The sequence below is a fragment of the Indicator indicator genome, chromosome 14 (assembly GCF_027791375.1).
Source record: "Indicator indicator isolate 239-I01 chromosome 14, UM_Iind_1.1, whole genome shotgun sequence".
Taxonomy (NCBI): Eukaryota; Metazoa; Chordata; class Aves; order Piciformes; family Indicatoridae; genus Indicator; species Indicator indicator.
In genome coordinates, this window is record NC_072023.1 from 17,344,176 (window position 1) to 17,356,489 (window position 12,314).

The 12,314-nt window shown below is 44.0% G+C and overlaps 1 protein-coding gene across 1 annotated transcript in view; it reads left to right on the plus strand.

The window, feature by feature from the left end:
- EPHB6 (EPH receptor B6) overlaps positions 1–12,314 on the plus strand; it is a 42,338-nt gene that overhangs the window by 15,432 nt on the left and 14,592 nt on the right. Inside the window, exon 5 of the mRNA XM_054386563.1 lies at positions 1,452–1,790. Within this exon, the coding sequence (XP_054242538.1) occupies positions 1,452–1,790 (339 nt within the window). The remainder of the gene's footprint in view (positions 1–1,451; positions 1,791–12,314) is intronic.

The window sequence follows — 12,314 nt, forward strand, 5'->3', positions numbered from 1 at the left end:
TAATTTATTTTTTCAGCAACACTGGAAATGTGACACCTGTTAGAAATACTCAAATGGTACAGCAATTAATTAGATTGCAGCCAGAGAGATCCCCCACAAAGATATCATCCACTTACAGTAACAGAGGGTGCCATCCTTTATATTGACCAGCCTAAGACAGAAAAAAGGCTTTGCTCATAGTTTTCATCAATATTTCTTGACTATAATGGTGAGAATGAGGATTCTTGGATATCATTACAGCCTTTGAGGGGAATATTCTCTAAATCCTGCTTCCTTTACCCCTCCTTTTTACTGAGTTCAGCTTCTCTGTTCCTGCCCTTCCAGTCTTGCTTTGTGTCTATGCCCAGGTTTAGCAGTGCAGAACTGCTGCTTATTTCTGCCTGTCTGAGCTTTTCACTTTCTAGCTCCAGTGTCTTGTCCCATTCTCATGTTCATGCCATCTTACTACTCTCTGCTTTTTCCTCCTCTTCACAGTCTCTGTGAAAGCAGGAGATGTGTTGGATGCATGGAATGGGAAGTTTTTCAGCTGTCATAGTTTATTCCTGATGCCATTCAGGAATATGGCTGGCAGCAGGAGTAATGATAAGAGAAAGGGGGTTCAGTTCCTGCAATGGATAGAATAGGCTAACTGAAGTCTGAGAGGCTTCAGAATAGTAGGTGCCAAAGAAGAGCATTAGATGTCTTGGACAAGTCTTTATTAAGCTTGTGCAAGATTTAGGATTTCTAAGGCTTGCAATTGCCCTAAACATTGGTTGTTCTTTAAGAGAAAAGTAAAATACACACCCTTGAAACAAAGACCCTTCTTGTTCATTTTATTTCTCTGCACTGTGATAGCACAGTTGCTCTTGTGTACCTAAGTGCATCTTTGATGAGGCAATGAATGTATCTTTTTTAACTGCCAGGGGTTGAGTTGAAATCTGCTGCTGATATTCAAAACCGTCCTGCTGACATGCCAGTGTCAAATTAAAAGTGCTGGCTGGAGCAAAGTATCCTGGGGCTTGAAGCTCAGATTGTCCCGTGAGAGGTTTCCTGTGCTGATGGCTGCTTTCAGGTTCTGGGTCTAGGGGTGTGCCCTTTCCATGAGGGTGAGGGCAGGGTGGGTGGCAGTGGGTTTGCTCTCTGGCTTCTGCTGCTGCTTCCTGCATTGTGCTGAGCTTTCCTGCAAATAAGCAAAGGAAACTGTGTGTTGTATGATCTCATTTTTCTCATTAAAACTCTTTATCTCAACTCTTTATCTCAGCCTGGAGGTTTTTTTTTTTTGTGTTACTTTTCCTCACCCCTGTGTTAACCCATTGCATTAGCCTTGTTCAGTGAAACAGCTAAACAAAAGAAAGAATGAGAAGAAAAAGCAACTTGTTCTTTCTGTTCTTCTCCCTCTGCTTTGTCTCTTTCCCTACCCCACCTCTCTACCATTCTTTCATGATGTTTTGATCTTTCATTCTGTCTTCTAGGCATCCCCTCTGCTCCCCGTGACCTTAGCTATGAAGTTGTTGGCTCCAACGTGCTCCTGACTTGGCGCCTCCCCAAGGACCTGGGTGGCCGCAAGGATATTTTCTTCAATGTCATCTGCAAAGTATGCCCAGCAGGGTCCTCAGGCCCATGTGTGCGCTGTGGGGACGCTGTGCAGTTTGAACCACGTCAAGTGGGCCTCACAGAAAGTCGTGTGCAAGTCTCCAACCTCTTGGCCCGTGTACGTTACACCTTTGAGATCCAGGCTGTCAACTTGGTGACTGAGTTGAGTTCAGAAGCACCCCACTACGCCACCATCAATGTTAGCACCAGCCAATCAGGTGAGGAGATCTCCGTGTCTGAGTTCCAAAATATACACTTCTGTGTCACAGTTGATTTGCTTTTATCTTTTGAATCTTGGAGCTTTTTCTTCTTACTTGTGTGTTGTGCCCTTTTGTATCTTGCCCTATTCCGTGTTTTCATTTCTGCCCTTCTTATTCCTACTTTCTCTGAATGCCCTTTCTTTTTCTCCTGCTTGACAGAAAAACTGCGTTCAGCAGCTAAGGTGGTTGTACATGAACAAGAGTGGAGGCAGAAACTGCTCTGAAGAAGATAGTAATGGGAAATGTAGTTCTGTAGGTCAGACAAAGCATGTCGCCTGTGTCGGTGTGAGCTGAAATTCCCCCCCCACCGACAATAACCAGGCTAGCCCAGTCTGGAAGCAAATGAAAAGCTGTATTTACAAGCAGAGCCTAAAATCTACAATGAAATGCAATGAATATGTACAAATATACAAAATTCACAACATTCACAAATATATACAATCAACAGAAAAAGCACAATCGATCTCCCTTTGCTTCCCCCCAAGAGGACCCTCCCAAAGGGGCCTCCCTCTCCCAGGAGCTTCCCCCCCAGACCCCCCTGGACAGAGAAGCACAGTTAGTTAAGCAGAAAGCTGTTAACTTAGCTGCCAAGGTCAGTGTGTTATCTTCAGCCAGAAGAGAAGAAGAAACAGCAGCCAGACAGCCCAGCAACTGCCCCCACTGCCGAACGCAGAATGTGCAGAGTGCCTACTTTGTTTTGGGTAATAGTTCTTAAACATTTCTATCTATCCAATGGAAGTGTTTAGAACAATCATTATTTTGCTTTCTTACACCCAATAGTGACTTATTTACATTCTTTCACTTTCTCTGTTCTGAACTTTGCAAGGAAAAATTAAAAAGACAGTTTCAAACCATCACAGTCCACCCCTTCTAAACAATTCCATTGGCTGCTACTATCATTTATCTAACCTAAAATAATATCTACAACAATAGGTGAATAAAGACCATAGTCCATTCCGGCTATCTCAGATGTAGATGATTCAAAAGAGTCAAATCACAGGAAAAACAGCAAACAGCTTGTTTCCTCGCAGATGGAGCGAAGGAAGGAACAGGGACTCTCAGGTGACTCAGGGCTCTCAGGGTTCGTGCACCGTAGATCTCATGAACTCTCCTCTTGGGCGCGATGCTCTGTCTGCGCAACATTCTGAATTTAACCTCTTTCAGCCAAAGTTAGATTTCTTTGTGGAATACACTGAATTTCACCATTTTCTTGCATCACCCAATAGGTGTGACCAGGACCTTCAGCAGAAACCACCCCTCGGACAGGTTTGGCCTCTCCTGAAGGAGAAAATACCCAAACAGTTTTGCCTAACAGATTCTTTTCTCTGATAACAGGAACTCTACCACCTTCTTCCTTTCGCAACAAATCTGATTGGGCAGGTCCAGCTCGATTCACTGAACCTCTACTATTCACCAACCAGGTTGCTTGTGCTAAATGTTTCTCCCAGTTTTTCAAAGATCCACCCCCCATGGCTTTGAGAGTGGTTTTCAGCAAACCGTTGTAGCGTTCGATCTTCCCTGCAGCTGGTGCATAGTAGGGAATGTGGAATATCCACTCGATGCCGTGCTCTTTGGCCCAGTTTTTTACAAGATTGTTCTTGAAATGAGTTCCGTTGTCTGACTCAATCCTCTCTGGAGTTCCGTGTCTCCACAGGATTTGTCTCTCCAGGCCAAGAATGGTGTTACGTGCAGTTGCATGAGGAACTGGATAAGTTTCCAGCCATCCAGTGCTTGCCTCTACCATAGTCAGCACATACTGCTTACCAGATCGAGAACGAGGTAGAGTGATGTAGTCAATCTGCCAGGCTTCACCATACTTGTACTTGGACCATCGGTCACCGTACCACAAGGGCTTGATCCGCTTTGCCTGCTTAATAGCAGCACAAATGTCACAGTCATGGATGACTTGTGTGATAGCATCCATGGAAATGTCAATGGATCTGTCACGAGCCCATCGGTAGGTTGCATCTCTGCCTTGATGTCCTGACGAGTCATGGGCCCACCGAGCTAAGAACAGCTCACCTCGGTGTTTCCAGTCAAGATCAGGATCAGAATCAGAGTTTGTGTCCACCTGGGAAACTCTTGCAGCTAGATCTGCCTGACGGTTGTGGTGTTGTTCCTCAGTAGCTTTGCTCTTAGGAATGTGAGCATCGATGTGTCTCACTTTCACTGGGATTCTCTCAATGCGAGCAGCAATGTCTTGCCACAGATCTGCAGCCCAGATTGGCTTTCCTTTCCTCTGCCAGCCATTCTTCTTCCAGTCTTTCAGCCAACCCCACAAGGCATTGGCTACCATCCACGAGTCGGTGTAGAGATAAAGCTTTGGCCATCTCTCACGTTCAGCTATGTTAAGAGCTAGCTGGACAGCTTTTACCTCTGCGAATTGACTGGATTCTCCTTCTCCATCTCTCGCTTCTGCAACTCTGCGCGTTGGGCTCCACACTGCAGACTTCCATCTCCGCTTGTTCCCAACAAGACGACAGGAACCGTCTGTGAACAAAGCATATCTCTTTTCATCATCAGACAGATCACTGTAAGGAGGAGCTTCCTCAGCACGAGCTACTCTCTCCTCTGGAGGTTTAGCACAGCTTGTGCCTTCTGGCCAGTTTGTGATCACCTCCACCAAACCAGGCCTTTCGAGATTTCCCATTCGAGCTCGCTGTGTTATCAGAGCCATCCACTTAGACCAGGTAGCATCTGTTGCATGATGTGGTGAAGAACCTTTGCCTTTGAACATCCAATTCAGAACTGGCAATCTAGGAGCTAGAAGAAGTTGTGACTCAGTTCCAATGACTTCAGAAGCAGCTTTCACTCCTTCATAAGCAGCTAAAATCTCTTTCTCTGTTGGAGTGTAGTTTGCCTCTGAGCCTCTGTAGCCACGACCCCAGAAACCAAGAGGACGTCCTCGTGTCTCCCCTGGAGCTCTTTGCCATAAGCACCAGATTGGACCATTGTCACTCGCGGCTGTGTACAGAATGTTCTTAATGTCTGGACCAGTTCGGACAGGTCCCAGACCCATCGCTTGGACTACCTCTCGCTTGATCTGGTCAAAGGCTGCTTGTTGCTCAGGACCCCATTGGAAACTGTTTCTCTTTCGAGTCACATCATAGAGAGGTTTCACAATCTGACTGTATCCAGGAATGTGCAGTCTCCAAAATCCCACTATGCCTAAGAAACGCAGAGTTTCTTTCTTGTTGATGGGATTTGCCATGGTGGAGACTCTGTTTATCACATCCATTGGGATGTGACGGCGACCATCTTGCCATCGCACTCCCAGAAACTGGATTTCTCTGGCAGGTCCTTTCACCTTGTCTCGCTTGATAGCGAAACCAGCTTGCAAGAGAATGTCAAGGATTTTGTTACCTTTCTCGAAGACTTCTTCAGCAGTCTCACCCCAGACGATGATGTCATCGATGAACTGAATGTGTTCTGGAGCTCCACCTTTCTCCAAAGCATCATGGATCACTGCATGGCAGATGGTTGAACTGTGAATCCACCCCTGGGGCAAACGATTGAATGTGTACTGAATGCCTCTCCAGGTGAAAGCAAACTGAGGCCTGCATTCCTCTGCTATGGGAATAGAGAAGAAAGCATTAGCAATGTCTATGGTAGCATACCATTTGGCCTGCTTGGATTCCAGCTCATATTGGAGTTCCGTCATGTCTGGTACAGCTGCACTCATGGGTGGAGTTACTTCATTCAAGGCACGGAAATCAACTGTCAGACGCCACTCTCCATTCTGCTTTCGCACAGGCCAGATTGGACTGTTGAAAGGTGAATGAGTTTTGCTGATGACCTTCTGACTCTCCAGCTGACGAATCAAGTTTTGAATGGGCACCAAAGAGTCACGGTTGGTTCTGTATTGTCTGTGATGCACAGTTTGAGAAGCAACCGGCAGCTTTACATCCTCTATCTCATGTTGTCCCACAACTGCAGATTCATCTGAAAGCTCAGGTCTAATGGACAACTTCAAATTTCCTCCATCAATTTCTACAGTTGCTATTCCAAAAGCCCATTTGTAACCCTTAGGGTCTTTAAAACGCCCTTCTCTCAGAAAGTCAATTCCCAAAATACAAGGTGCATTAGGACCTGTTACAATAGTATGTTTCTTCCGCTGCTTCCCAGTTAAACTTATATCAACCTCTATCTTAAACAACTCTTGAGATCCACCAGTGACTCCCTGAATAGTTATAGATTCTCCCCCTTGATAATTTGATGGTATTATGGTGCACTGAGCTCCTGTGTCAACCAAGGCCCTGTACTTCTGAAATTTTGAAGTGCCAGGCCACTGGATGTACACATCCCAATAGATTCTGTTATCTCCATTATCCCTTACCTCCCCCTGGCGGAAGGCAGGGCACCCCTAATGGTGGGGATTACCTCCACATGTACAGCCGGCACAATGTCCAGCACCAGAATTAGGATCACTGTTGGAGCTATCAGAGTTGTTCTGGGAAACTGAGGAAGCGACAGCTACCCTCCTGGTATTGCTACCTCGGGATCTGCCTCTCTGCAGCTCCCGTAACCTCTTGAAAAGATCAGAAGTTGGTTGACCATCCCATCTGTTCATGTTCTCACCAAACTGATCACGCAGAGTTATCCAGATACTGCCACGTGATTGCCTCTGCTGTCTGTTTTGGTTTGACCTATTCTGGAATGGCCTTCTTGGAGCACGTCTGTTTCTGACAGCTGAAACTTGTATCCATCTGGAGGAAGAGGAATTAGAATCATCCCCCTTCATCAAGTTGGATATGGAGGTTTTAAGTTCCTCCTTCAGCTCTTTCATGCAATTCTTCATTTCTCCAGATAAAGTTTCAATGGCTGAAACCAAAGAAGTACGTGCAAGACTATCCTCCAACTGCCTCATTTGGTCAGTGAAATGGCCAACAGTAGGAGGTGCTCCACCATAATTTCTTGCCACAATCCTGCTTGCCAGAATAGTAGCATAATTAGGAGGAGCAAGCTTAATGAGCTTTTTGGCAAGGCCTGTTCCAACAGGAATTTCATCAGGATTCAGAGTCTTATGATCTCCATACATTACTTCTCTCACAGCAAACTCTCTCAGACGCTTGATTCCCTCAGCTATTGTGGTCCAAGGCTTAGGGTTCCATGGTAAATCATCTCTGCTGGGGTACCTCAGCGAGACTGCCAGTAGGAGGCGTGCCCACAGAGAAACTTTACCAATGCACTTGCCTAGATGCCTGTCTATGCCTGTATCCTTTGAGAGCATCCCCAACTGAGAGGCCGACTTGTCACCTACCACCAATGCTGGGGCTCCCATATCAAAACACCTGGCTAGCCAAGACAGGACTGGCTCATTATCTCCTCTGATATAATCCTTCCTCACATGTCTAATTTCCTGTCTGGGTGCATTAGCTGACTGTATGTCATCCTCATCATCATCATCATCATCATCATCCTGAGGTCGCTGTCCCCATAATCCTATTTTAATCCTCCGTTGAATTTCTTTGAGTTCAGAGGCACTACCAGCAGTTGCTAATCTACTAGGGTCTACATCCTGACCTACATCTCCATCATCCATGTGGGGTCTCAAGAGGTCTACCAGAGTTTTAAGGCTAACCCTCTCTTCCTCATCAGAAGGATCTTTCTTAACAGAGGGACCCTGAGTAGAAGGACCCTCATCTCCATCTGCACCATCTCCTGCAGCATCTGCATCTCCTTTACGCTTTCTGGTTACAGTGGCCACCAAATTTACTGGCTTGGTTTTCACATTCACAGCAGAGTTGGAAGAGCAAGTAGCCTTATGTCTTTCTTGACACAGTGCTATCAGTAGCCATATGATTATTCCAAGAAGCAACAAATTTAAGATTAAGGCTAGTACAAGATATCTAAGGTACCACTGGTTCCAAAGACCCTCTGTAGTTGTAAGAGGAGTAACAAACTCATATGTGTCTGCTAGCAGATCCATAGTTGAGTTACCATAGCTTCTTAGCCCAATAAGACCATAACAGAATTCACCAACATTCAGTAACTTGTTCTTAACCCAAAGAAACGACTTATATGCCACATATCTCACAATCTTGTCTATCATGCAGGAAACGGCCCATCTGTAAACAATCACACTGATAATAGATAAAATAGAATGACTCAGAACCCAAAACAGCTTCATTTTGCTTCCTAATCTGAGCAGAAATAAATCAAACAAGCAATCGAGCCCCGAGTTGGAGCGCCAAAAATAAAAAGTGTGTCGGTGTGAGCTGAAATTCCCCCCCCACCGACAATAACCAGGCTAGCCCAGTCTGGAAGCAAATGAAAAGCTGTATTTACAAGCAGAGCCTAAAATCTACAATGAAATGCAATGAATATGTACAAATATACAAAATTCACAACATTCACAAATATATACAATCAACAGAAAAAGCACAATCGATCTCCCTTTGCTTCCCCCCAAGAGGACCCTCCCAAAGGGGCCTCCCTCTCCCAGGAGCTTCCCCCCCAGACCCCCCTGGACAGAGAAGCACAGTTAGTTAAGCAGAAAGCTGTTAACTTAGCTGCCAAGGTCAGTGTGTTATCTTCAGCCAGAAGAGAAGAAGAAACAGCAGCCAGACAGCCCAGCAACTGCCCCCACTGCCGAACGCAGAATGTGCAGAGTGCCTACTTTGTTTTGGGTAATAGTTCTTAAACATTTCTATCTATCCAATGGAAGTGTTTAGAACAATCATTATTTTGCTTTCTTACACCCAATAGTGACTTATTTACATTCTTTCACTTTCTCTGTTCTGAACTTTGCAAGGAAAAATTAAAAAGACAGTTTCAAACCATCACATCGCCTCATTGTGCAAGACAAGGAATCCTGTCAGGATTTGATAGGATTTTGGTGAGCATCAGCTTGCCACAGCAGCTCTTAGAGAACAGTTCTTCATTCCTGCTTCACCTTCTTAATCTCCTACTCTTCTCCATTTCATCTTACACTTCAGTCAGTCTTCCCATCAATTTTCACCTGTTTGCTTTTTTTTGTCTTTCTGTATTTTGAGATACTTCATTTTTCCATTCTTTCTTCTTCCTATACGTTACCCTTCATTCTCCTCGTTTCCATTCATGTTCCAGTTACTTTAACAAGTGGTATTGAGTGTTTCATCAAATCTGCCCACCTTTGCTTTGCTGTATCTAAAGTAAGGAAGTGGAAAATAGACTTACAGGCCCTGTCTAAAGATGAAGATGCAGTTAAAGATACAGATAGGCACTGTATGACAAGAAAGAATGTATATAGTGATATTTACTCCTCACCTAAATATACATAATCTTGACTGGGATGCTGTGTGGGTGGCCTGAAGAAGGGTTAAATAGAATTTTGAAAAAGGATCTAGAAGCAGAATCACAAGTCCTGTTTTACTGAACTTGCTCTGGGTTCTTCTGCCTGCCATGATTTTCTTCTGCCTTGTTCTTGCCTTTTCAACCTTGTTCTGATAAGTAGTCTTGGAATATTATTCTCATATCTATAAGAAACAAAGATTATTTTGTTGTTGTTTACATGGTAGGAGTATTAAGATGTGTTGTACAGTCATAGGAGAGCTGTTGTGATTATTGTAACTGGGAACTAAACCACATGGATAACCCAACTAAATATGAATGGCTTATGGGGGCAAAGGGAGGGGGAGATTCAAGAATTGAAGAGTAGGTCAGGCTAATGGATGGATAGCATACAGAAGACGTATATATGTGGAGGGAAATGGAGAATAGCATCAAGCAAATTCTGATTTTCTGTGAATACCACATATAAGAAGTAGAGCGGGAGAGAGATGCAGACATGCATTCATTTCTACTAAATGGCAGCAATAAGAGCCTAGGCATTTGTTGTTCTTCACAAGCCTGTCTAAGCTAGTATGGAGAGAATTTGGCACAGCTTGATTAAGAGGATCTAATCAGAAGTCACATGAAGAGGTGGAGAAAGAGGGGGAACAACTTGAACTGAGTGACAGAAAATATCTGTAAATATTCAGAAGTGTGTAATGTTAAACTCTCATCTCTAGTGAGATTCCACAGTGTGGTTGTAGAAATCCCTACAAAACCAGGCTTCAGTAAAGCTCAAGAGAAACGTTGTGAATCCAGATGTGTCAATCATGATCTTGGTTAGATTACATCTCATAATTTCTGCTTCTGTGCTGTGGAAAGGAAGGGAATATATATACACTGGAATAATTTCCTACTGTTAGCATATACCAGGGACTTGACAACATCTGTTCCTTCCCTTTGAAACAGTAGCTGACAGGCATTGAGTAGCAGAGCATGTGTAGGGTACCTGGTCCGCTTAAGAGGCTGGCTGCAAGTGGGTGATCTGTTTTGTTTACACTAAGAGTTATGACTGGGTAACTGCTGTGGCTTTGGTGGAGACAGGTGGGTGTTCTAATAACATCCTGAAGAATTCTTGCTTCTCATCTCAGCCTTCTTCATCTGTAGCTGAGGTAATGTAATTGAGTAGCTGCTTCCTTCTCCTGTCTGGAATCACCACTCCTATTCCCCCAGGTATCTCATGGTGTTTCTGGTGCATTGTGTCTCCTCTTCTAAGGTGTTTCTCTTGTGCACTGAAGCAGTTTCAGGAGAGGCCAGCTTCCTCAGGATCAGTAGGAGTGAGCTTGAGATGAGCTGCCCTCAATTCAAAGTGACAGCTCATGCTACCAAGGCCCTACTTCCACAGTCATGTGGCCTGTCGTGTCCATGCTCAATCCTTTCAATTCCTTCAGCAGCTTTTCACTTGAGAATGGCTTCTTGTTGTATTAGTACAGCTATTATTATCATTATTATTTTACTAGCAGAGACGGGTGTTTCAGGATCTTATGTTCTGAAAGAGAAAAGGAGGGGACAGCAGGGCATAAAGGGTATGGAAAAAGAAACTTTCAAGAATAAATGGCCATAAGAAATAATTTCTCTCCATTGAATTAAAGGTGAACAAAGACAGACCCTCTAGCCATAGCAGTATTTGGTTATTCTGCTTACTCATACATCACTCAGAATTCTCTCACTTCTTTCAGTTGCTGATCAAAAGAACCCCTCCTCATCCTCTGCTCCTTTGTTAGAGGTAGCTTGGGCAATATTATGTGCTGGAAATTTCTACTTTTCTCTTTTCCATGCTAACTCTATTTTAGCTCTTCATCTTTGTCTCCAAAACAGTGAAGGAAGAGTTTGCTTACCCCAGCAGTCTGCTAACCCTACTTCAAAGACTATGGCTACTGATGTTTGATATGTGGGCAGATTTAGTAAGAGGTGAACCCCCTTGCTTTCTAGCCAGTCCTCAGAGATGAGAGGGGCTAGGGGCAGCTGCACTTATCTCTTAATAAGGATGCCAGTTAGTGGCTTGCTCTGGGTCCAACAGCAGACACACTAACAGCTCAGTTTTGCTGCAGGTCTGGTTGCATTTCAGCAGTCACATGCACACACAATGTGGTTTATTTACACTTGCAACATGGCTGCAGATTCTGTCTGATTGCTGGTGATAGGAACTGAGCTGCAGCAGTGGCCCTATAGCTCTAGGAAATCACAACTGCAGTTACTAGTGTCATTACCCTGGACAAAACACACTCAGTGGTGCTGAGGTCACAGCTTACCAAAAGGGTATCCCTGCTGGGAAGGGCAGAAAGACAAACCCCATCGATGTGTCTCCAGGGCTTTGTTGACACAAAGAAAGCAAAGAATTTAAAATCCAACAGTATTGTATGCATATAAAATAATTAAACTGATTAAAATTGTAATGGTTATTTACTTACCAGAGTAAATAAATACTTAGTCTTAGGACAGAACTCAAGTTTTCTTTTAAAAGACTGTGAAATGCACAACTACAACTACCTGCCCCTTTTTTTCCCCCTTCCTTACCCCTTCCACTGAAGCATGTACTAATACCTGCTGCCAGAGACACAGAACTTATTCATCCAGGCAGTTGTTACATTCCTAGAAAGAAGAGATAAAGACAGCAGGGACTCAAATGTTGGAGCAAATCGATGCAGACTTTTAAAAGCAAGTAGATTTTTTTTTTTTTCCCCCTTTATTAACTGAATCTATATGCTATGAGAGCTAGTGGAGATATGAGGGTAAAGATTATGTGACCAGGTTGCCTTGTACCTGGGACAATATATGTAGCAGCCTTCCCCTGGATTTGTCACCTTAAGCCTGTTTTGTTACCCTAAGCTCACTTTTCAAAGGCCTGGGGCCCCTGCATTTCCAGAGAGCCAAGTCTTTAGTTGTTTTCTCCATTCCTTTGTTTTTCAAGAGCTCTGGACATACTATATCAGCTGGATTCTCATGTTTTGGTACTTGTTTTAGAGTATATTGAGTTTTGTCACAAGACAGATTGTTTTGAGAACTTTTCCCTTTGCTTAGTCTGTAGCTAAACAGCGATATGAGTGAGATCATCCCTATGAATATGTAGTAGGTAGAAGGAATAATTGTATCAGGTAGGGGTGACTTTGTGAAAGCTCCTGTATAAATAACCATAAAAACTTGGCTTCAGGGCCCATGGGTTTTGGGAAC